Here is a 25,504-nt window from a genome sequence, read left to right as displayed (position 1 = left end):
GGGAAAAAGTGGCCTTTAGATCATGGGGCATCATTGCCACTTTGACCTGCAATGAAAAACAAGGGGCCTCTCCTCTTCCACCTTCACCGCCACTCCCCTCTTCAGCCTGCCCACTGCGAACACCACCACCACTCAGATGTATGGGTTTGTGGCGTCCAGGAGGGCACATTGGGAGCACTTGCTTCCTGAGATTTTCAGGCAATATGGCCAGTATGATTTTGTAAGATGTCAGGTAGATACCGCTACTTCTGTACTGGGGTGATAGATCACATATTTAAACTCGGGGGTACAGAAACCTCACTCTGGAGGTCCACTCCCACCAGTGGCAGAGTCCAAGGCTTAAGTCAGCCACTTAAAGGCAACTTTGTCTCTTACAAGTTAGCCATCTCAGCTGAACAAATGCCCCCAGCTAGAGTGTCTCCGCTTTGTCTCTTCTCCCTGCCAGGATGATGTCAGGGCTCTAGGATGGCTCACGTGTCTCTTTGGTCTTTGAGGAAGGATCTCTGGGTGCCCTCTGCGTCTTTGCTCGCCTCTAAGGAGATACCGGTTCCTGCATAGTTACCAGCCTCTGTCCCCACTGGAGCCATTGACTGATTGCCCTGCTAGCCTGTAGCCTGTGACCCTAAAGGCCTTCGGCTGTGTTGCCGCTGACCACGGGCCCCACATTACACTGAAGGCAGGAGCCGGGCACTTTGGCCAAACCTTTTGATTCAGGATATGTTCCACAGAAGACCGTCAAAGGGGCAGGCAGGAGCTGAAGATCGAGCTGGGGCAGCAGGATACATCACATTTGCTTTCTGCACGTTTCCTCTTTTTATGGTCCCCTGATCCGGCCTCCAGTGGCCTCCTCTCCAAGAAGCCTCCCGTGCTTCTTCCAGATGTCCAGATGTCCCTGCATCCATTGGCTGAGCTTCCTCCCAGGGCCCCGGAGTTATTCCCCTGCTGCCCCTGCTTACACAGCAGGAGCTGGGACATCTGCCCCACACTGCGGCTCAGTGTGCAGAGCTTACCGCCCCACCAAACTACCCAGCTGCTACGTGCAGCCCGCAGACCCTCAGACCTCTGCCTGAAAACCATGGCATTCGTAAGAACAGAAGTGACCATATTCAACCCCCTGACAGACCTACATAACTGCTTCTTGTCAGCTTCCTGCCGTTGGTTGTCGTTGATGTCTTGTTGAGTGGATTCTGCGTTGTTTTTCTGTTGAGAGAGAACAAATTGTTACAGGCTTTTAAGGAAACCAGAAACATTCACTCTCTAATTATATCTATTATTCCATTCCCATTCATCTTGCTTTCTTGTTTTGAAGCAGGCCTTTATATGAGCCAGAAACTACAGTCACGTTTTCTGCATAAATAAAAGCTGCTGTTTTTCTGCTGTGGTGTGTGAGAGGACTTGTCAGCATGGGTTAGAGAGTTATTCCTATTGAAGATTCTAACAGACTGTCAGGCTGGGCCCATGTTGACGGTATCAGTCATTGCCTTTTCCCTTAACTGCAAATATTTTTGGAAATATTTAGCATAGCAGTGTTTTGAAATGCAAGTTCCAAGAGTGTTTTCCCACGTTTGTTCAGTCAGTCAGTCAGGACTTACACTGTACCTGAAAGGTAGGTCTCATGCCAAGGGCCGAGAGGATAGCCCTGAACAAGACAGTCTTGGGGCTTGTATTCCGTTGGGGGAGGTGGACAGTAGACACGCCAGCAAATGCATGTGAGAATGCCAGATGGTGACAGGTGCTTCGTGAAAGTACAGGAAAAGAGATGATGTGGCAGCAGCCAGAGGCTCTGTGACCCGGGCTCCCTTAGTTTGGATGGGCAGGAAGGCTGCTCTGAAGAGGCATCATGGGACCCGAGTTGAACAGTGAGGAAGAGCTGGTCTGCAGGGATGTGGGCCCAGCCCCCCAGGGCCAAGAGAGCAGTGTGCCGGCCCTGCCTCCGCTAGCAGTGGGGCAGGGGCGGGCCGGCAGGGAGTGATACACAGCTCTGGTGGCCGTAGGGGGCCAGGCATACAACTGAGGAGTCTCGAGTCGAGACTGAGACCGCTCTACTGAGTGAGTGACTAAGCATGGGCCTTGTAAGGCCCGTGCTTATAAGTAGGTGTGATTAAGGCCACAAAATAAGCAAGTAGATGTTAATGGAGGGTAAGCCTACTTATTGTCATGATTCTCTGACTGGTTTGCATATTGGTATCCTCTTTAAAGTGTGTTTTAGTTGCCCTTCACCGCACACATTCTCCTGCCTAGCCCCGGTGGGGGGGAAGGTGTGGGGGGGGGGGCTCTTCCTCCTCCCCTGTTCTCTCCTGAGAACCCCGGCTCAGTCAGGCCCACCAGCAACAGGGCCGTGTGCGTCCCTTAGGCGTGTCGTGGGGGAGCGCCGAGGCCCGCTGCATGTTGACCGTGCAGCTCAGTGCCATGCTGAGCCTGGCGGTCACGGCTGACTTGCTGGATCCCCCCGATCGGGCCTGGGTAAAGGACTTCTCACACGGAGGGTGAGCCTGCTAGAGGACGTAGAGAAGTAGCTCCTGTGAAGACCCGGGTGAAGTCAGGCAGACTCGATAGGCAGTGATGTCCGATGGCAACCTGCGGTGCCGTGAGTTTGTTCTTTTATTCTCACCATTTTGTTGAGTTTACAACATGCTTTACTGTTTAAATCTTTAAAGACGGTGTCTTTACTGACTTTAGTCACCTGGGAGGACCTGGTCTTCAGAGACAGAGGTGAGTTAACTCGATGGAACCATGAGGCATGAGGCGGTGTAGGAAGCTCAGAATGAAACGCTTCCTCCTAGAGGCTGGATGAATGCTCTAGACTGTTCACATTGTAGGTTAGCAGGAGGTGCCCTGGTCTCTCTGCAGAAGTGAAGACACATTTGTCATCATAAGAACACATTTGTGTCTCGTCGGTGGGAAGGCTGTGCTCACCGGGCTCGGTGCTCCCCTCTGCTCCCCCCCACACCTGCCTCATCTGCACTTTGGCAGAGCGTCCTTGGTGGAAATACTTACTGCGAGATTGGACAGAAACATTTCCAAGCAAGTAATGATGTGGCAGCAGATAAGTTATACTCAGGGCACTAGTTATAAAATGTCCTTCTTCTATTTTCAGTAAATATTCAAGATGTGATATTACAAGAAAATTTGGAAAAAGAAGATCAAATTCTGGTTTCTCTGGCAGGATTAAAACAGGTGTGTCCATTGACCTGACTTTGTGTCCTGCTGGCCATCTTTCAGTGCTTGCTGGGGAGGGTATCCTGTGGAGGGTGGGCCATGCGCGTATTAGAGCCAACATCCCCCCAGCCCCTCATTTCCTCCCAGACAGAGCCCATCCTGAACCGCCACCTTTTTACACCTCGTGCTCCTACGAGTGATTGTGTCTGACTGGCTTGTAGCCCCAGCTACTTTTCCATTCTCACCCTTGCTTCTTCCTCGTACCAAAGCCATTCAGTTGGTTCCTCACCCAGAGCTGGTGTTGCCTGGTCCGGCAGCATGTTCAGTTGTTTACCCGTAAACACATGCTGTCCTCGGAGCACAAGCCACCCACGGCAGGCCTCAGACCCACGAGGACCACACTCACCCAACCCTTGGAGGGCTGAGTGGAACATACGCATTAGTAAAAAGAGCGTGCTGCTCTCAGAGCCGTCTGCCTGTGTTATTAACAGTTCAGCTGGGGTGCAGCCACTTGAGTAGCTAAGGGCCGTTCAGTGGGGCTGAGTGTGTAGGCAAATGGCACTTCCTGCTCTAAGATAACTGCCCAGGATGTGACACCCATGTCTGACCCCATGAGAGCCTGGCCATTAAGACTCTGAAATTTTCCTTGGTCATTAATAAGTCCATGGCTTTGATACAGTTGGATTTTTTCCTGTTATTCCTTTCTTGTGGTAATATATTCATCATCCTATTAAAAAATGGCCGATGATAAGTCTAGTTTAAAGGTATTAGAGGTTTAGCTAGCATTTCAAAACAAACCCACTCACCTTTTTCATTTATTTTCTTCTTTTTTGAAAAATAGATCAAAGACATTCTAAAAGGTTCCCTGCGTTTCAACCAGAGTCAGCTGGAAGCTGAGGAGAATGAGCAGATCACCATCTCAGATGATCACTACTGCTCCAGTGGCCAGGGCCAAGGCCAAGGCCAGAGCGACCAAACACCTGGGGCCGCCAAGCAGGTATAAGAGCTCCGATGAACTGTGTCACATGAACGTGATGGGGGCACATTCACGAGAGTTCTTCAAAGCAAGGAATAATGAAAACTTTGCCAAAGTCATTTCAAATTACCATGTGTGAAGTTCAGCTGTAAAATACCACGGGTGGCCTGAGCCAGAAGTGCCGTATACAGCTGTGCAAGTTACATACCCTAGTGCCCTACGGGGTACCATTGACAACGATAATAATTAGGCTGTTATCTCCCAGAGTTGTTCAGTATACAACCTACATGCCTGTATGCAGCAGCTTTGGCCTGAACCTCCTACCAGTCCTATTGTGTGACATTAGAGAGCCAGATCTCTGCCTCAGCTATTGGTTACCTCTAGCTGACGCCCCAATTTCCCGTTAGCACAGGAAGTGCTGTTCATTCTTTCCCAGTGCTCTCCTGAGTGTACTTCAGTTGGCTAGACCTTTTTTTTGCCTTCGTGGAGGAGGGCTTCTCATTAATGTCCATCCTCTAAGGGAGAGAGGTCAGCGAAGTCTTCCTGTAAAGGATCAGCTAATTAATATTTTAGGAGTTGTAGGCGACATGTGGTCTATGTCACGTATTTGTTTTTGTATTTGGTGTGTTTGTTTCTTTGTTTTGACAACCTTTAAAAATGTATAAGCGATTCTCAGCTTGAGAGCCATACAAAAACAGGCCACGGACCAGATTTGGCTTATGGGCCATAGTTTGCTGACCCCTGCTCTCAAGGTGTCGACATAGTATATAATTTATTCTAACATAGGAACATAGAATTTTCCAGTGAGAAAGAATCCAAGAAATTCCTCTTGTGCTTAGTCCTGTCTGCTTATTTTACCAGTGAGAAAATGAAGGCCTCAGAGGCGCATAGGCTCAACAGGCATCACGTTTCCAGAACTCCTGTTCCAATCCAGTAGGCTTCTAGCTCCACCATGCTTCCTCACTATACTGTCTCTGACAGGACTAAAAATCCCTAATAATATACTTTTTCATGGCTTACAAAGTTTCATCTTGAAAAATGAACATTAGCAAAATCTCATCTAAGGCTCTCTCTCAAAACCGAGCATCCAGATACTTACAAATTATTTTTGTGATGAAAAAATCAAAATGATATGTTAGAATGGGAATTTTTTTAGTTTGAAGAGTACTTTTCAAGGAGAGAGAGGCTTGTGTGGTTAATTTCATTCAGCTTTAAAAAGAAGTTTTCGGGGCGCCTGGGTGCCCCAGTCGGTTGGGCATCCGACTTCGGCTCAGGTCACGATCTCGCGGTCCGTGAGTTCGAGCCCCACGTCGGGCTCTGTGCTGACAGCTCAGAGCCTGGAGCCTGTTTCAGATTCTGTGTCTCCCTCTCTCTCTGACCTTCCCCCATTCATGCTCTGTCTCTCTCTGTCTCAAAAAATGAATAAACGTTAAAAAAAATTTTTTTTCATAGAGCATTTAGTCTGCATTTTTAGCCACACGAATAGTGCATTAACATTGCAAGTTTAATTTGATTAGTTCCTCCAAATTCTCCTTCCCTAAGCAGATGTTTTTCAATAATCATTTCTTCATTCAAATTTTGTTGAGTTTAGGCTCACCCCCCAACTATTTTTAATTGACAATATTGTTTTAAAATTTAACATGATTTTTTTATTTGAATGTGTAAAAATATTACAGAAAAAGACCTTTCAAAAGCACTAATGAATTTGCTAAATTTAAAGCTTCTTGATTATACTTTGCCATTGTTACTCCCAGTTTTCATTTTGTAAGAACCTACCTGTTACCGCCATTGCCCCAGCAGAGCCCATGTGCACACTCAAGGTGAGCCAGCCGTGAGGTGTAGACGGCCCGAAGTAGGATGTGCCCTTGCTCTGGCAGGGCCACACTCCTGTGCAGCATCCAGGAGACCTGCCTCTGTGTGCGCTTCTAAAACACAGTCAACCCATCCTGTGCCCAGAGACCCCACAGCTGCCGTCTCTGCCTCTCTGTTCCTCTGTAGGGTTAAGTGGAAAAGAAGAAAAGTGGGAAAAGGGAAAATAGCAGGGCTTTTCTTCTTTGCTCATTCCTGCCATGGCTTCTTCCCCAAGGATGTTAGCAGTTTATAAAAACAAAACAAAAAAAAAAACCCTGTACTCCTGAAAGAGGTTTTATCTGAGGAAGGAAGAATCAGGGAAGCAGTGCTGTCCTCTTGCCTTCACGGGAGGAAAGGCAAGAGAAATCCCAGATGAAGCAACAGGTCGCATAGAGAGCCAAATGTCTGGAGCCTTGTGCCCCAGTGCCCGGGGGTCTGGTCTAGATTCATACAGGAACCACCAGGCTGGAAGTCCTGGCCCAGCATCTTTCCTTAGGAACCTGTGTCTCAAGCCTTGGGACGACTGTCAGGGCTTGGAACTGGCGGACTTACTTTCTTACCCTGTGGGGCCAGGGTGGCAGAGGGGGGCTGGCTCTGGACGGGAACGTGTGGGCCAGGTGGGTGTTCTGAAGGCGTTTTCCCTCCTGCCTCCCAAAGGTGAGCTGAGGGCCTGCTCTGCCAAGGGTTCAGGGTGCTCAGGGTATGGGATGTAGTCCCCGCTGATGAGCTTCCAGTTAGAGGGCCAGAGGCCGGGGCAACAGTGCGAGGCGGGCTTTGGAGACATTTTCTGGAGATGTAATCACCACGTCTTGGTGTGTGGTGGGTTGTGCCACAGCTCATTCCTAAGTTGGGAATGAGCTTTGCTTCTTCGTTTAGCACGAAAGTACGTGCAGAGGACAATGCCGAGGGTCAGGCTCACCGCCTTGAGGCAGGTGGCTCAGTGCCCTCCCTTCCCCATCAGGAGCTTCAGTAGGGCTTTTCCTTTTTGGAAATGCACGTGCCTCACTCCCTGCCAGCATGTTGGTTAGTACTGTTCTTTCCATTCGATTCACAAATCTTATCCCCAGCTCTGAAAAGGGCAGATGCAAAATTGTATTCTGTAGAATGGGAGGAGCCACATTCTTCCCCTTCCTCCCAGTCTGTCCTTCACACACTCGTTTGGAAGTTTTTTGGTAAACTTGACTCAACTCTATGGCAGTAGACGGCAGGACCTTGTAGGACTCTAGATTCTTTTCATCAACCAGCCCACATCATGTGCCTCACTGGTACTTGGGGCCCCTATTTTTATTTGTATGGTCTATATCTGCATTGTCTAAATACAGTAGCTACTAGCCAGATGTCCATCTAAAATTAAATTTAAACTCATTAAGATTAAATGGCTTTAAGTTAAAAATACAGTTCCTCCATCACACTAGCCACCTTTTAAGTACTCAATATCCACCTGTGGCTGGGTGCTTCTATATCAGCATAGAAAGAGCACACTTCTCTTGAACAGCTAGTCCACAGTTGGGCGCACCTGCATCCACCATGTTCCTAAACTCAAGGTAAGAAATGAGGCAGGGCGAGGACAGCAGGTCGGGGTCCGGGGGCTGTATATTGTGCTGGTCCTGGCCAGTTTTAGGCAGGACTGACGGGTTGAAACCTCCCGTTGTATAGTACATGCTTGTGTTTGGCAAAAAAAAAAAAAAAAAAAGGATTTTGTAAATGATATAAACAGAACCAGGTAGTAGCAAAGGCTGCTATGGAAATCCAGAAAGAAGGCATCTTTGTGTTTAGAAAAAAGTTCTAGGTAGGAGTCCAGAAGAGTCCAGATCTTTTAATTCGCTTTGTGACAATGGCCAGGCCACCAGGCCTCTGAAATGGGCTTCCTTTTGTGATCTGTAATATAAATGTGAGGAGGGGTAATAAAAGAAGGTCAGGCCCTGCCAGCTGTGCCGTGCTTTGTCTGAGTCAGTCCATAATTTTTTCTGGGAATGGGAGGCAGGGGGGTAACCCAAGATTAGTACCTTGACTTCACTACCTTCCCAGAAATGTGCCAGATAATTAGAGTGATGGCAGGAACCTCATCTTTACTTCCAGTCACAGGCTTTATAACGTATTTCTCCTCTGCAAAGTCTTGTAATGTACTCACTGTAAGCCAAAGGAGAGTGGGTTGTCGTGGTATTTCTGTAGTCACTCTGAAAATAGGGCCTGCTGTACATGCTCTTTTTATTTTCAAACTAAGATGAGCTCTGCCCGGCAGCGTGCCAGCCACAGACCCTACGTGGGGTGAGAGGTCAAGGTTTTCACAGTTTAGAGTGCAGGACAATGGTCACATGAACAGTGTCCACGCTTTGGAGGTAGAAGGTTGAAGCTGAGGTCCCACAGCCCAGCCTGCCCTGCACCCCGTGTGCATATATATGCGTGGGAGCACAAGCCCCACTCACGTGTCCCTTCCAGCCTCTCCAAGGGTGGCACCGTCCGACTGGGGACACCTCACAATGGACGGTCTTTCTCTCCCAAACTGCCCTAGTACCAGCTGTGATCACATCCCCTTCTACCAGAGTGCCAGGATCTGTGTGTCTCCTCAGTTTTGTAAGAGTTAACGTGTTGATGGAATGCAAACAGCTTTAAACCTTGAGATGAGGAACTTCAAGACCTGTTGTCTCAAGCCCTGTGATCTCAAGGCTAATTCTGTTTCTGTTCTCCCAATTAAATATCTTAAAGGTGGACAAAGGGTCAGAGGGTAGAGGCACCTGAGCCATTATTTCGCTACTCACCACCCGCATGTCACCAAGAACACGTAGTTCAGAGAAAGCACTGTCAGTCAAGCCCAGATTTGCCTTGGAAGTGTTGCCAGCTACCTGTCCAGGCTCTGCCCACAGCCCACCGGTGGCCCAGGCCATACTGGTCTGGAGGCCAGAGGATCGGGTGGCACTTCCAGCCACGGCGCTGTGCGCATGTCGTCAGACCTCAGACTCCCGCCCCAGCCCCCACCCACGCTATGGGAGAGTAGGCGAGGTGGGTGGTCGAGCACGTGTGGGCACCACACCAGCTTATGTCAGCACTTCTTCCGCCTGGCCAGCTCTGGAACATCCTTGGTCAGGCTGTAGCTTTCCTCACGTCAGGGCGGGCAGGGGCTTCTCTGGGCTTAACCCAGAACCCTTACTCATGTTCATAGATGTCTGCATTTTTAGTTAAAAACAAACGCTACTCATAATCGCTTAAGAAGAAAGGAAAATCATGGTCAGTAAAGCACTTCTGCCTTTCTACCTTTTGCCATATACTTGGCACTTAACCATTCCTGGTTTTTGTGTTTGCCACCATTGTCCCAGGGGGCCCCTAAGCGCATACCCGGGATGAGCTGGTTATGAGATACATACATTAGGCCCTCCTGAAGCTATTCTTTAAGCCGGTAGTAAAACCGCTCCGGATCTGGGCTTACATTAGGGAGCCAATTCTGTGTGATTCATATCCATGCGCATGACCTCACTGCACGGTGACCACACACTAGGTCACAGATGCTGTCCTTATCCCCATTTCGCAGATGAGAACATTAAAGCCCGAGGAAGACGAGTGATGCGCACGGCAGGGTGCCACGTGCAGCTGGCAGGGAGTCTGTCTGCAGCCTGCCGGCTGTCTCTTGAGCCGGCCTCTCTCAACTTATCAGGCAGGAGATTTACTCTATTGCCCTGGGAACCCAGCATCCAGCTTCAGGGGAGCTGGCCCCCCGCCACTGGGAAGTACCTGGCCAAACATTGCATCTTTCCAAGGAAGAGCATCGGGCCAGGGGCCTGAACTTCCATGAAGTGCTCCCAGGGCTACTGCTTAGTTCTCTCATTTCACTGGATTCTTCTCTCATCCACCTCTACTTCTGACTCTGCTTCACAGTCCTCTTCAGAAGCACCAGGGCGCACGGACAGAGGGAGCGCAGACGACTTCATCCTGGTCTCCAAAGAAGACGACACGGGCAGCACCAAGGGGTCCTTCTCAGGCCAGGCTCAGCCTCTTCGCACCCTCCGAACCACCTCTGGGAAAAGCGAGCCCCTGGCCCGCTCCCCTCTAGTGTTCTCTGACCCACTGATGGGCCCAGCCTCAGCTTCCTCCAGCAACCCCAGCTCCAGCCCCGATGAGGACAGCAGCAGCAACAGCAAGGACTCCGGCTTCACCATTGTGAGCCCCCTGGACATCTGACCACAGTGCCCTTGGCTTTCCTTGTAGGGACTGGCCACCCCCCTCAGCGGCCCCAGGGTCTGCCTGAGGCTCCCCCAGCGGAGACCCCTCTGAAACCAACACTTCCTTCCCGGCAGGCCTGTGGCCCTAGCGCAGCCCATCGGAACCCTCCAGAGAGAGGCAGACGGGGCCACAGAGCACGCGGACTGATGTTCACCAGAACGTAGACAGGGCTTTCGTGGCCCTTACCTCGTCCCACCCCACCCTTCCTCTGAGGTGGACCTGGGTTAAGTATCCAGGATCATGCTCGCTGTCCAAAAAAAGACCAAACCACAATTAGAATCACTTTTCCTCTGTCCTCTTCTCCCCAGCTAAGAATTAGGTGTGGCAACTCCTTTAATTATAACTAGAGAAGGAAGAAGAGTTGGTTTCAAATCTTCCCTCCCTCAGAGCATCAGGCGTAGGAAAATCGATTGATATCAAGAAGGCTTTCTCTCTGGAAATCTGTATCTCAGCGTCTTTCATTCCTCCTTTGGGAAGCCATACAGCAGAGCCAAATACAACAGAATGGACTAGAACTGGTAGATTCCAGGCCTGGAAAAAACCCATCACTGACCTTTCAGAAAGTTACAGCGATCTTTAGAAACAGGGTCTAAACTTAGGAATCCTATTTCAGTGTGATGGGAGTTAGATTTTTTTCATTTCTTAAAGAGTACATTTCCAGACCTCAGGCCAGATCGACTCTGGCCATCACTGTCCCTCCTCAGACAACTGTATTTCTCCTCTTAGGATCTTTCACAACCAGAAAGCAAGGTCACGTTGAGCCAATCTTTGCTGCACTGATTTCAAAAGTTGTAACAATATTACTTCCTTGAATTGGTAAATGTGACCCTGACTTGTGGGATAAACATCTCTCAGTTTTCTGGTAAAGCCTCTGTAGCTTTGACGCTAGAATACATTTGTCACCTGTCAATTGAGAAGTAAAGGGAAAAACCCAAACTCATTCCCATCCAGAGTCAGGATCTCCCATTGGCCTTAAAGTAGCAGTAACAGGGAACTAGACCTGGCGTCCCTTCTGGGGGAGCAGGGCTTCCCGCAGAACATTCCAGATGTCAGGAAGGTGTGGGATTTCTGCACAGCCCTTCCTTGCTGGGAGCCAAGTGTAGGAGCTGCAGGGCCTGGGTTCGGTTGTGCACTGCATCCCAGGCACCACCGCCGGGCCAGGACCAGGTCTGGCGTGGCTGCGCCTCCCCGGGCTTCAGCACAGGGTGGGGATTTGTGCTTTTCCGTAGGCAGCTTATGGAATCGCGATGGGCAGAAAGCATCACAGGAGCTGTTTGTCTCCTTAAGGAGAAGTCCCTATAGAGGACACTTCCCCTCTCCTGTGCCCAAGCAGGAGTTCTGACAGGAGAGCCACAGTGCCCCTGCCCTGAGGTGACTGGCTCTTAGGGCCTCTTCTCTGAGGATGGCGAGGCCTCTGGGCAGCGGAACCTGTCATGCCCACGAGCGAAAAGCTAAGTTTGAAAGAACACACACCGTGTACATCCTTCCCACTGCTAACCATGTATCTCTCTACAGACAAACGTGATAATGACCTCATTTCCCACGTGCTCTCGCTCTCCAAAAACTAGTGACGACTTGAGAGTCAGCTACTACAGAGAGGGTTCTAAGTAGCTCTAAGATTTGTTCTTAACCTCTAGCAGGAAAATCTCTGAACGCGTGAGCTGGAAGAGGAATGACAACCCCGGTTTCGCTCAGATAACAGGGTTGTTGGGCCTTCCGTGGTCACTCAAAGATATGCTGATGAGCGTCCTGTCTGAGTGGTCTGCCCAGCCCCCTGTGGGGGTGACTGAGTAAGTTACTGTGTGTCGCCTTGAAGACACTTTGTATGCTCCCAAGGTCCCCATGCAGTGAGTGGCCTCGCAGCTGCACCGGGTTGCCATTATTTTCTCTCCGAGGACCTGGTTTGGGGAGCTGTTGGTGTTTTCGGTTCCAAGGTAAGAAGCCTGGAGCCATCCTTGCCAGGGCTCCAGGACAGTGGCTGGAAAGGGCCACAGAGCTGGCTGTCCCCTCGCAGTGGCGGACAGCCGTCTGCTCGCTTCGAGCATTTCCTTGGCCCTGAGAGCTAGAGTCGTGATAGTCCAGTGTCAGTGGGCACACGGGAGCTGCCAGCCAGCCAGCACCCTGACAAGGCTCTAGGCCACCTCCCTGCAGTCGCAGTCGGCTGGGTGTCTACGAGTCACTGAACACCCCCGGCCCGCCAGCACACCAGGGGCAGGTCCTCCGCTCTGTGCTTCCGTGTCTGTGCTACACGGGAAGCGACGGGGTCCCTCAGAGCTGTTGCTTCTGCGGTCCCCAGTGCACTGCTCCCCCCTCCGAGGAAGGAGGCACGAGGGGGAGTGGGACGTGGGCAGTGCCACCCTCCACTTTCCATAGATCCATGGGGTTTGAGAATTGTATTACTCTCTCAGTCGTTTTAAGTGACTTGTTGTTTTTCATAGTCGAGCATTGTTTGCATTTTTATTAGTTACAGTGCTATTAAAAGAATGTGTTCCTTCTTTTTTATGATTTTATCAGGTACTTCTGTTTCATTGCACATTTTTTTAAATCCTGAATATATGAAACCTTTTTATTTTTCTTTAACAAACATAATCAGTGGAACCCTCTCATGTTTTGATTATTAGCAGTTAAATAGATTTTATATATGTAAAGCTTAGATGAATTCTGTCATCCACTTTTTTAATATGTGTGTCTGTGTTTCATGCATTCCTCTCTGATCAGTCTGGAAATTTGAGTTAAATTTTCTCTCTGTACATTACATATGAGAGCTACAGATTAGAGAAAGAAAGTCATTATGACTTTGCCTTACCTTTTGTATATGCCAAGGGGTCTTATAACACTTTAAACATTTAATTATACTGGATTCTTCTTCCAAAGGTGATCTCCTGCAAATGCTACTTCTAACTGCAATCTGGTAAGAAGTAATACCACTGCGGAATAAGTGTGACTAAAAATACACCCGAGGCCTCCCTGTGCTTTGCCTTCTCTGCATCTGACAGAGTTCATTAGTCCTTCGGGTCTGATTGCCCACCGCTAACACGAAGGACTCCTCCATTTTGTCAGAGACGATGAACAAATACAAAACTCAGTGGCAGTTACGTTGTCTCCTAAAGATAGGTAATCTGCCAGAGGTGACTTAAATTTACTATTTTTGTTTTCATTTTATTGTTTCCTTAAGAAGTTGCCTCCAGGGGCTGTTATAGAACCAGTGTTGCGGGGAGCAGGGTGAGGGGCGATGCAGGCCCTCCCAGTGGCTGTCCTGTGGAGGCCAGGCCATGCCATCATTCCATCCCCCTCCCCTGCAGGTGCACACCGGTCCCCGCCCCCATGTGTACAGAACAGGGGCTCTGGGGGGCCGTGGGACAGGGAGAGGAGGCCGGGATGAATTAAGGACGGCACCTGGCAAGCCGAGCTTCCTTCTCACGGGCCAAAACCGCTTCCCCACCCCACCCCACCCCACCCCCCATGTTACTTTCAAAAGCTCTCTTTTTATAGTGTTGAAAAGAAATCTAAAGTTCCTGTAAACAGGCTTGAGACCACTTTGATGTAAAAGTTGTCATAATAATTTGTCTCATGATGGCACAATTCATTTGACTTATGGAATATCCTGTTGTGCCATTTATATCCTATTGCTTTGTTCTCATTCATCTTTATGCTGTAACTCATACTGATTTAAGAAATGACTTCTCCTTTTGGCAAAGTGATCCCATTAAATACAGTTATAATAAAAGACTAATGTGAAACTGAGAATGTAGCTTGACTTGTTCTGGGTGGGGGACCAGGGCAAGATGCTGAGCAGGCCTGAGTCACAGGACACCAGTCCAGGACATGGCCAGCAGGGCCCCCAGCCCAGCCTCACCCATGTCACTGCATGAGGCACTTCCCTAGGGCTCACGCCTAACCGTGCCAGTCCCTTCTTCCCCAATTTGGGCCCTGCTAGGCCCGCTGCTCCAAGAAGTCATTTAGGGGTGTGGCCCCAACGGCTTGCCCTCCCCTCTGCACTGTCTCCCCTCCACACCAGGTTTGCCCTGGTAGCCTCACTTATGCCCACCTAACACAGGGTTTGATGCAGGGCCACAGTGGGGAGGGCTCCCCCAAGTCTTAACAAACTAGGAAAGGTAAGGGGGATCCTTTTAGCTTAGGTAGAGCCATGAGGCCAGTGATACCTTTGTGCCACTGCCAGGATTTGTGCGTGGGCCCATCCCTGGCCTAGGTCTCTGTCCCAGGCCCAGCCAGCAAGGGACTTTCCCTCCCATGGGTCACAACCCATTCCCCCAAGCAACTTTATTATCCACAGGTTCTGCCATGAAAAAGTTGGAGGGCCCGGCACACTTCTCAGGTGGCTCGTGCTGGTGATGGTGACCAGTGACAGCCACGCACGCTGGCATCCCTCGCCGGCCGCCGGGAGCAGGGACCCTGTGCGGCAGGTATGATGGGGGCTTCACCCGTATCCTCTGGGAAGACCACTTCCGGGCAGCTGGCTCATCCTCCTGCACTACCTACATCTGTGCCTGAGAGCTTTGGGGCCCCATCTCCCGAGAGGGGCTCTGCTCTGGCTGAGGAGCGGTGAGTGCAGGCTGGCGGGGGAGGGAGGCTTCCCTGCAGGGTTGAGTCCAGGTGCTGAGTGCCTTCCCCTCCTGACTCCCTTCCCCACTCCTCCTTGGCATTTGCTCCTCCCACTTAAGCCACTCTTCAGTCTTCTCTCAGGGCCAGCCCCGGGGAATCGGGGAATCGCACTAACAACACATCCTCCTCCCAGGACCCCTTCTACAGGCAGAAGCCTTGTCCCTGCCTCCCCTGCAGCCAGGGTGATGGGTAAGTGGGAACGGGTTGCAGGTGGTCAAGGGGGGTCCTCTGGCCTCACAGACAGCTGTGCAGAGGAGTCACCAGTCCCACCCAGGGCCGAGGCACCCTCGGACTACTCCACCAAGTCCCCAACTCCTCCCCGAAATGCACCATTAGGGGGACCACCGACAGCTTTGTTTTTATTTTGTAACTTGTCTCTGTCAGACCACATTCTTGACCTCTTAAGGGTGTGTGTGTGTCACCAGAAATTTGTGCACTTTGGGAGGCGCATCTGTGGCGAGAAAGGACCCTTCTCACAGAAAGGTGAAGGGCCCGGGAGGCACAGATGGTTGATGCGTGGACCCTGAGCATGCATCCGGCCTCGGCCACTTGTTCCTTCAGCAGGCTCCACACAACACCCTCAAAGCGTCAGGCTGCTTGGATGCCAGGATACACGGGTTGCTGGGAAAGGGGGAAACAGACACGTGGCTGCGAGGAACGCCAGAAAAGGTTTCGGTACCGAGAGAGCCCAGGGAAGTCCTCTGGCCGGAGAGGCTCCGGAAGGCTCAGAGGTGAGACCGGTGACCTAGGCCCAGCCTGCCATCCTCGTCCTGCGGCGAGGCAGGGACACTCTACTCCCTGCAAGTCCCCGCCAGGAGCTAGGATCCGGGGAGAAGGGTGCGCGGACAGCCACCAAGCAGGATGCGTTTCCCCCAGGCATGTGCTGTAATGTAGGCTTGACGCTCTCGCAGCAGTTCTGGCCAGAAAGCGTACCCAGCTGGGGGACCCTAGCAGACACCTGAGGCCTGAGCTCACGGCAGCCGTTGTTGAGGAAGCAGCCACACTCTCCTGTGTCTGTCTGTCTCAGAGGGATAAAGAGTTTCGTCACAAGGTGTAACTGAAGGGGGAAAGGGACTGCAGTAGATGTCACATCCCCAGGGGATCTTCCCAGAGGAAAGACAGCTAACAAAGGCCATGCTGTTGAAAGAAGAGCATCGTACGCTGCCCTTCCCCTTGGCCCTCAACATGGGGATCCCCACCTCCTGCCACCTCAGCTTCTGGTCCTAGCCTCGCATCCATCCAGTCAGGAGCGCCTGGTTCCCGCACAGCCTCCCATCCCACAGCTTGGGCAGGCCCTCTTACCCACGCACCTGCACAGCAGAGGCCTCGAGGCCTCGTCCTCACTCGCTGGGCCTTGTTCCTCTGACTTACCATCCCCCCTCACCTGGAAGTGGATCTGACCCAGGGCTCTCCTCCAAGTGCCCAGGATGAAGGGTGGCCCCTTGTACCACCCACCCTGTCCCCACAGGGCTGTGTGCTAGCCCACTAACCTTCTTCCTGCTAGGCCCCTTCCTGGCTCAAGGCCTCACATATGCCCTTTTCTCTGTCCAAAACACCTTCCCTTGCTCCCCAGTTTATACCTGGTGGAAGCCAGCTTCAATGGCCGGACCGTTCTGGTGAGTTTCCACCAGACTCCTCCTGCCGGTGGAACTGCTTTCTGGAGGTCTCATTGTTATATTTCACTTTGCCCACTGTGCCAGTTACTATGGCTACCCAACAAATCACTCAAAAGTTGGCATTAAGTAACCATTTATCATGCCCATGGGTCGTGTGGGTCCGGAATGCAGACAGAACATGGTGAGGATGGTTTGTCACTGGTGCCTCTGATGGAAGACTCGAAGGCTGGGGGCCGGGGTCCTCTGAATTGGCTCACTTAGACGCCTGACAGTTGATGCCAGGATCATGGGCTATCTGCTGGGATCCCCAAAGTGGCCTCTTCACGTGGCCTGGGCTTCCTTGCAGCATGGTGCCTCAGTTCCAAGAGCGAGTGTCTGGAGAGAGAGAGAGAGAGGAAGAGAGAGAGAGTGAGCACCACGGGGAAGTCCTGTCACCTTTTATGACCTAGCCTCAGAAGTCACACAGCGTCGCTTCTGCCCCAGTCTTTTCGTTGAGGTAGTCACACGTCCGTCCCGTTTCAAGGGGAGGGGAAATAGATTCCAGTTGTTGAAATAGGCAACATTCTGGAAGCACGTGTGAGACAGGAAGTGCTATGGCCACATTGGGAGAAGACAATCCACCACGCCCTTTGACTGGAGGCTTCTTCAGAGTAGCCGGAGCGAGGCCTCGGCCATGCTGCGGTAGTCCAAGGTAGTCCCGCTCCAGCCATACCGAAGAGCTTAAAGGTGCTGTTCAAACCTCTAATGTTTGTAGCTACTCACACCTCTCCTCCAGGAAGCCTTCTGTGATGGTTTTAGGCAGGGCCCCAAAACTTTTTGACACTCTTTCCATCAAGAGCCCCTTGAATCTTTCTTGGCTCTGGGACTTTTTAACCAGTAAAATATGGAGGACATGATGCAATGACAGTTTCTGGGCCCAGACCTTAAGAGGCCAGACCGCTTCTACTTCCTGTCTTTGGTATACTCACTCTTAGAACCCAGTCATCACGCGGCAAGAAAACCCAAGCAGCCCTGCGGAGAGGCCTGTGTGAAACCAACAGCCAGTGGCCGACTTAGAGTGAGCCGTCTTGGAAGCGGATCCTTCCGTCCCAGTTGACACTGTGGAGCAGAGACAAGGCACACCTGCTGAACTCCTCCCAAATTACACAATCGTGAGCAAACAAAACGATTGTTGATTTAAGCCGTTAAGTTTCATGGTAGGTGGTGATGCAGCAATGGGTGACTTTCCCTAACACCCTAGCAGGACTCATCTCCTCCAAACCTCCTCGTCTTGTGACCAGCCCTCCAAGTCCAGAACTTGCATTTCCCTCCTTGAAAAGAGGGTCTGAGCTTTAGCAATTCGTTCACCCATATTTGTAGAGCACTTACTGTGTTCTAGGAGCTGGAGACGCACAGTGAACTAGACAAGACCCCTGTCTTCAGGGAGCTCGGGGTCCAGCGCGGGAGACAGGCAAAGCCTTCTTATTCAATGCATTGCTTCTGTGAACAAATGAAGGAGATAATTTCAGATGAGAATGACGTGGCAGAGACTCTTCAGGATGGCCAGTTCCTTTTCCCCCGGGGCAGGGACACAGCTGGACCACACTTCCCTTGCCGTAACTGCGCTTGGACCACTGGGTATGGGTGAAGACGCAGGAGCAGTGTATGGAAGGGGAGGAGGTGAGTAGATGACCCTGGGAGCCCCAGAATGCAGGAGTTAGGAGGCCGGGACACCCTTTACTTTCCCCAGATTATGAGACCCAGCCTGTCCTAGATTTTTCCCAAGCCTCTTTGCTCTCATTCCCACAAATATTACCCGTGGGGAAAGAGCCGGGGCCAGTTCTGACAGACTGGGGGGAGAGGGAGGCCAGTATCACTCCCAACCAACCCCCATTCGGAGGAGATTTTAGTGCCACTGGACCCCAATGCCCTGGGCCCTGCCTGTCTTACTTTCAAGATGCCAGGGCTCCAGCCCATGTCCAGCCAGTGAAGAAGGTTCTTTGAGTCTAACAAGTGAGCTCTGAGAGCCTCCATTTCCTTATCTGTAATATGATGGGGAGAATGCCAAGCTTGTCCACATGACAGGGGTGCTGCAAATACAATCAGGTCAGCGAAGTGTCAGGTACTGTGCCCAGGTACTGAGCACTTGCATGATTAACTCTTACAATAACGTCACGGGGCTAGGTGATGGGGAAGGCACAAGCCTTGTGCCCTCCCCCGCTGATCCAGGGTGGCCTCAGCACCTGGGTGACAGGCTCTGCCAGTCTGTGGGATGCATAAACGTGATGGCTGAAGGCTCCTACCTGCCGGTGTCAGCATCAGCACCAGGGCCCGAACTCACTGTGTGTTAAAAATGGAGGTGTTGTTCCTGGGCGTATGTGCGTATAATTCAGCTAGTGCTCTCATGGCGGTGACCAGGCCGCTGCCAGGTTTCTCAGAATCCTGCCACCTCAGAGATTCAGAGAAACTTAGATTTTCAGAGAAAGTCTGTTGGTACGCCGCAGAGATGTTAACCACAGAGCCTGAGCAGAAGCCAGGTGAGAGTTAGTTCAGCAGGCCAGGCAGAGTTCACCCTTCCTGTCCCCAGCTGTGGGCAGAGGCCCCAAAGCACAGTGTAAATGTCAGATCCGTGCCCCTGAGCGTGTGGGAGCAGCACTGTCCCAGGAGTCAGCAGCCCAGCAGTCAGCTCTGCCCTGTCCAGCAGTACACAAAGCCCACCCAGGCCACACAGCAATCATCCTCCTGCTTAGGCAGGGTTTGGTCCCAGCTCATTCAGAAGACATGGGGAGCCCCTCCCAGTTCCTGACACTTGGCTTCTCCATTGGAAAATGAAAGGGTTACATTAGATCAGGTCCTTTTTTCAAACTTTTCTGACCATGACCCACGTTAAGACAAACATTTTACACGTACTACATAGGACAACCTCAAGTGCCGTAACTCACATCCCAAGATGTCAGTGGCTTAACACGAGAAAAGTTCATTTCTCACTCACATAATTTCAATGCACTGTTTCCTGCTTTGTGGGTGAATCCTGAATCCACAAGGTGATTCAGGAACCCAGCCACCCTGACCCAGAAGTAAAATGTCACTTTCAATCACATTCCATCAGTGAGGGCAAGTCACCCAGGGGCCCTGCCTAGAGCAAGGGTCTGGAGATGGTCACTCCAGGAGCCCACCCCCTCCCTCGGAACACACGTATTCTCCGAGAGGGGAGCACAGATCTGGCAGCCAGTCAGCCACCTCTGACACACCCTGGATACACACACACACACACACACACACACACACACACACACACTCACCCATGCAACTGAAATAGAAGGTTCATGAAACAAACTTGCTCATCCTGCATGTGATGCTTCCTGATTCTAATACCTTCTACCTTATTTTATTTTATTAGTGCTGGGCATGCCCCACTATTGGATCAGTGCCTACAGTTTACAAATTCAGACGATTACTCAAAGAAACGGCCATAATATTATCCTATTCTGTAGAGTGTATAGAGTTGAATGGCCACATGTCTTGAAGGACTTAATTCAGCCAAGAAGAGGGTTCCTTAACACCATAGCTGCTGCTCGGGGGGAAGATGCAATGCAGAAAAGTTGGCTTTTAACCCACTATAGGCTCAGATGAACTACTAATCTATCCAAAGAACTGAGGCCTGGTCAAACGTCCAGGAGCAGAAGGCACACCTGGGGGCCCAGGAGGATGGTTTCTAAAGCAAGTTACAGACCGGATTGGAGGAGGCTCCAAGCCTCCTTCTGAGAGGGATTTTGCAAGTTCTTTTCCCAGAATGCAGTTGACTTTGGACAAAATTCCAGCTAGGTGGCAATGATGATGCCCTAGAACAGTGGAGAAGCAGCAGGCATCTTAGCCCCTGCCATGAAATATCCTGGTATCCCCCCAGACCACCTCTTCTCTCTCTTGCCCCCACCCCCAGGAAATATCTAGTCTGCCTCCATCTCATTGCTGATGCTCCCTGAGCTCTGATGGGTCTGCAAAGCAACTTCTGCTCTGGAAGCTCTTTTCTCAGAAACACCTGGGAGAGGGCCCTGTAACTGTGACTCAGCTTATGACATATATGACCCAAAGTCACACTGGAGACACTGGCCCCTTTCTTTGAAGAGACAAATCAGCCTTCAGTGAGTGACCTAGATCCAATTTCAAAATTTCCAACTAATTTTGGTCAATAACTTCTGCAACTGTCCTATTATGAACCGAGAGCAAGGAGCCTCTCCATGGAAAAGGTGTGTGAGGGCAGGAATATGGGATTGTTCAGGCAGTGGATCTGGGTTCAAGAAGGGCCTCTGCCTCCACATAAGCTGTGAGCTCTTGAGCAACGTGCACAACTTCTCTTAACCTCCATTTTCTTACCTGGGAATGGGAAACATTACCTGCCTCCCAGGACATGTGTGAGAAGCAGATGGTTTAAAGTAAGTGAAGGGCAAGACTCATGGTGAGTACCCCGTAGACACTGCCCTGTCCACCCTCAACCTCTGGAAGAGGAAGGGCCACATAACACATTTACTTTCTAGGTGTAGACTTCATTGCCCTTCTGCACGGATGTGACAAGCCAAACGAGCCCTTTATTAGGAATGTATGTGTGGTGGACAGGTGCATTCCGAGGGCCACACACACCCAGCCCAGCCAAGGGACTGGCCTTGGGGAACCTGTTGCTACCGTGTATATTCCCTGACAAGTCCAAATATGACAATTTGTGAATTTGAGAAAGGCGGACTCAGGAGTAGAGGAGGGATGTGATGTGTGCCAAACCAGGAAGAAAGGGTAGCAGGTGGATTTGCCCAAAGAAGCGAAGTGTTGAGCTGGACCTTGGAGTTGACTGGGCGGTTTTGTGGGGAGGTGTTCTAGACACTGGGAGTAGCGGCATACATAGAGTGTGCAGAGGTGAGGCCCCGAGCAGGGAGGGAGCAAGGGAGGTTCTTGGTGGGGTGGGGGCCCTAAGCGAGAGACCCCAGCAAGGTCTGAGGACTCCAAGTCCTCTCTGGGACCTTCTCCCCACTCTGGGGTTGTGTTTATTAGAGGTGAAGGCTTCTACAATATCTGTAGTTCAAAGCTCAAATTTAAGGAATCGCCTCAGAATGGCCAGGCTGTCTCAGACAGGAGCCTGGGGAGATTGGCACTGCTGTAGGGAAACAGCATGAGCAAAGGCAGAGAGGCTGGGATAAAAGAAGCAAAGAAAGACAGTCCAGAGAGACATTTCTGGTGTCAGGGAGGAGCATGAGCTGGAAATAAGAAGGATCTGAGTCTCTGCCTTGGCCCTGCTTCTCGCTGGGTAGCCTTGGGCAAGTCACCTCCCCTCTCTGGGCCCCAGTCTTATCTCCTTATTGATGAAATGAGAGGTAGGAACTGCACAGAAATCACCTGTAGGGGCCTAGAGTGGGAACTTCCAGAGCTGAGGGTGTGGGCATGCTCACCGTCCCTCCAGATCCTGGAATCTGGGCACGGCACAAATGGCTGCAGATGAAAGAGGGGAGGGTGAGAGGGAATCAGTACATCAGTGAAGGCCCCACAACCTGTTCCTGGGACAACAGGCTGTTGCCGATAGGGAGAGCAAAGATGTGGAGGAATTATAACTCATGATTTCTAGTGGGAGTTATGGTGCAATGACTTTTTAAAATAGTTCAGGGGCTTCTAATAAAGTTAAACATACACTTAACCAGCAATCACACCCCTAAGTATTTACTGAAGAAAGATGAAATACACGCCTCACAAAAAGACTTACACATTACCATTCACAACAGCTTTGTTCACTATAGCCCCAAACTGGAAATCACCCAAAAGTCCATCAACGGACAGCAAATGGCGGAACGGCCAGGTGATGGAGAGCCACTCAGCAGTACAAAGGAGTGAGCCTTGGGTACACACAGCATGGATGGACCTCATGGACATAAGGGTGAGCTACAAAAACCAAACAAGAAGGAGTCCCTACTAGGATTCCATTTAGATAAAGTTCAGGAAAAGACAAAAATGAGTCTATAGTGACAGACCTCAGAGAGTGGTTGCTGCTGGTCAGTGGGGGCGGGGGTTGTCTGGGAAGAGGCCCGAGAAACGTTCTGCATTGTGTTCAGTAAATATCTTCCTCTCCCCTCCCTGTCCCCCTTCCCTCCCTCCCTTTCCCTCTTCTCTCTCAATGAAACTGTCTTCCGTCTGCATATAATCAAATATAATTGTGAGTACCCAACAACAGAACATATGCATCTCCTATGGATCTATGGACACATATTTCTGCATACACATGCATTCAACAAGTATTTCAGACACCATTCTAGGTGCACCAGGGAAGCAGTAGTGAAAAAAAAAAACAGGTCCTTATGGAGGTGATAGTCTAATGTCACCATTCTTGCCAGTCCCCCACCCCAGCCTCCTCTGGTCTCATAGATGTTACAAATCTGGGTCACTGGTTTGGGTAAATGAAGAGCTCAGAGTCATGGTGAATAATTATGTTTATAATAATAATAAGTAATAGGGACTCGGCCAACATGGCGGAGAAGTAGGGGGATCTATACTTCCCGTGTCTCCCAAATAAAGAAGGGCTGAAGCCAAAGGACTTTGAACCCCAAGAGTCTGGGAGGAAAAGAGACTGAATCTACCAGGAAGAAAATGGGACAACTTGAGGGACCATAGGTGAGTGATTGTGAACTAGGGGAGACAAAACGGGCCATGTAGGCATGGAGGGGACGGATCACCTTCTGCCCAGAGACAAAGGGAAGAGAAAGAGTGGCTGGGGAAGCATAGGACTGTATCCGGACAAGAGAAAAAACATCAGACCTGGACAAAGAAGGATCCCATCTCTAACTGCAGGTTACAGGATCTCTAACTACAGATCCCATCTTTGGACTGAGGTCCGCTGCCCTATTTGCACACCTGGGGAGGAGGGGAGCCACTCCTGGGTTCCGTGGTAGATCAGCGGCCCAGTCTGCAGCAGGAGAAACCGGTCCGCTCCCCTGAAGGGCTCGGCACAGGACAAAACCAGCTGGGACCTCATATCGGGATATGCTTCCCCAGTACTGGGGCACACGAGCAGGAGTTTAATTCCCAGCCAAGCCTCCGGGGCAAAGGAGTCGGTGGAGCAAGACAGAGAGCCTCGTCTGTGCCCTGGCACAGCGAGGAGGGCTGCAAAGGAGTGATTTGGGACACCATGTCGTGGAGAAGAGACTGGGGGGGTCGCCATTTTTCTCCCCACCACCAATAAGGCGGGGCCTCGGGGATCGGTCTGCGGGGCCCACGGTGGAGACAGGACCAGCCTACACCAGATCATGCCCTCCACCCCAGGTAACTGCATATCTACTGGAGTGGGATAGACGCTGTGGAACTATACAGCCTCCTTCTCCAGACCAGTGCTGCTGCATTGCCTGGATTAATTCTAGGTCAATTCTGGATATATAGATAAATTCTCCCCCCAATTTCTCCTCCTTCTCTCTTCCCTCCTCTAGGCTGGTTACTCTGGTTATTGGTTTGTTTAAACAGACATATTTAAGCAGACATATTTATTCATACATGTTTTACACCTCCTTCTTTACATTCCTTTCTCTCTCTCTCTCTGGAATAATCAAGCCATATACTTTCTCTGTCTGGGTAACTTTATGTTCATTTCTTTTTCCCTGCCTCCTTTCTTATTTTCCTTTCTCTCTCTCTGGATTAAGCCTTTTAGTCTCTCTGCCCAGTCAATGTTTAGTTCTTCTTTTCCCCCACCCCTGTCATTTCTCTCTTTGTGTGTGCTCTTCCATCAGCACTGCCTCCACCCTGTTCTTTACTGTGTTTCTGGTTTTTGCTTTTCGATTGTTTTTAGACTTTTGTTTTCTGTTGTTTGTTTTATTTGCTTGTGTGTTTGCGTGTTTTTGTCTCCTGTTTGTTTTCCTTTACAGGGATACTTCAAGGAACAAATCAAAGCACACCTGATGGAGGGTCCAAAACATCACTACGAGTAGGGAAATGAAATAACCAAAGTCACAACAACAGAAAGCAAGTAACACTCTCCAAAAATCACTTCCTGAAGGGCCAGGCCCTGGACACTGTATGACCCCCCCCCCCCCCCCCCCGCTTTAATATAAGAGTACTCGCAGATGCAGCACATAACAAGCTTTTAAAACTCATAAGGGACAGAAAACTAGCCAAAATGATGAAATGGAAGAATTCTCCTCCAAAGAAATTCCAGGAAGAAGTGACAGCTAAAGAATTGATCAAAATAGAATAATAGTCACAAAATTAATTGCTGGGCTTGAAAAAAAGCATAGAGGACAACAGAGAATCTATTGCTACAGAGATCAAGGGACTAAAAAACAGTCAAGATAAATTTGAAAATGCTATAAATGAGGTGCAAAATAAAATGGAGGTGGCCACAGCTCAGATTGAAGAGGCAGAGAGGAGAATATGTGAATTAGAAGATTAAATTATGCAAAAAGAGGAAGCTGAGAAAAAGATTAAAAAATCCAGGATTACAAGGGAGAGTTAGAGAACTAAGTGATTCAATCACACAGAACAATATCCATACCATAGAAATTCCAGAAGAAGAAGAAGAGAGAGAAAGGGGCTGAAGGTGTACTTGAACAAATCATAGCTGAGAACTTCCCTGATCTGGGGAAGGAAAAAGGCATTGAAATCCAAGAGGCACAGAGAACTTCCTTCAGACATAACTTGAATCGATCTTCTGCATGACATATCATAGTGAAACTGGCAAAATACAGGGATAAAGAAAGAATTCGGAAAGCAGCTAGGGATAAATGGGCCTTAACATACAAAGGTAGACACATAAGGGTAGTAGCAGACCTATCTACTGAAACTTGGCACGCAGAAAGGAATGGCAGGAAATCTTCAATGTGATGAACAGGGAAAATACGCAGCCAAGAATCCTTTATCCAGAAAACCTGTCACTCAGAATAGAAGAAGAGATCAAGGTCTTCCCAAACAAAAACTGAAGGAATTCATCACCACTAAACCAGCCCTATAAGAGATCCTAAGGGGGACTCTGTGAGTGAAATGTTGCAAGGACCACAAAGTACCAGAGACAGCACTACAAGCATGAAACCTACAGACATCACAATGACTCTAAATCCATATCTTTCAA

The 25,504-nt window shown here is 50.2% G+C and overlaps 1 protein-coding gene and 1 long non-coding RNA gene across 13 annotated transcripts in view; one reads left to right on the top strand and one right to left on the bottom strand.

Annotated features, from left to right (window-relative positions):
- The window catches only part of TBC1D5 (TBC1 domain family member 5), a 545,542-nt gene extending 531,597 nt beyond the window's left edge, over window positions 1-13,945 (top strand). For 11 of the 12 annotated variants that reach the window (XM_019810740.3, XM_045037659.1, XM_019810743.3 and 8 more), the window contains 3 exons: window positions 3,098-3,177; window positions 4,001-4,156; window positions 9,857-13,945. In XM_019810740.3, coding sequence (XP_019666299.2) covers window positions 3,098-3,177; window positions 4,001-4,156; window positions 9,857-10,159 — 539 coding nt within the window. In that variant the 3' untranslated portion in view covers window positions 10,160-13,945. Of the gene's footprint in view, window positions 1-3,097; window positions 3,178-4,000; window positions 4,157-9,856 lie in introns of those variants that run through there. The other variant, XR_006585524.1, reaches the window with a different exon arrangement.
- Window positions 12,896-25,504, bottom strand: part of LOC111562303 — a 34,600-nt gene continuing 21,991 nt past the window's right edge. Inside the window, exons 2-6 of the long non-coding RNA XR_006585525.1 lie at window positions 18,370-18,509; window positions 17,809-17,919; window positions 17,409-17,538; window positions 16,405-16,815; window positions 12,896-15,842 (exon numbers count right to left, since the gene is read on the bottom strand). This is a non-coding gene — a long non-coding RNA (uncharacterized LOC111562303). The remainder of the gene's footprint in view (window positions 15,843-16,404; window positions 16,816-17,408; window positions 17,539-17,808; window positions 17,920-18,369; window positions 18,510-25,504) is intronic.

The sequence above is a fragment of the Felis catus genome, chromosome C2 (assembly GCF_018350175.1).
Source record: "Felis catus isolate Fca126 chromosome C2, F.catus_Fca126_mat1.0, whole genome shotgun sequence".
Lineage (NCBI taxonomy): Eukaryota > Metazoa > Chordata > Mammalia > Carnivora > Felidae > Felis > Felis catus.
This window is presented reverse-complemented; position numbering and strand designations above follow the sequence as displayed.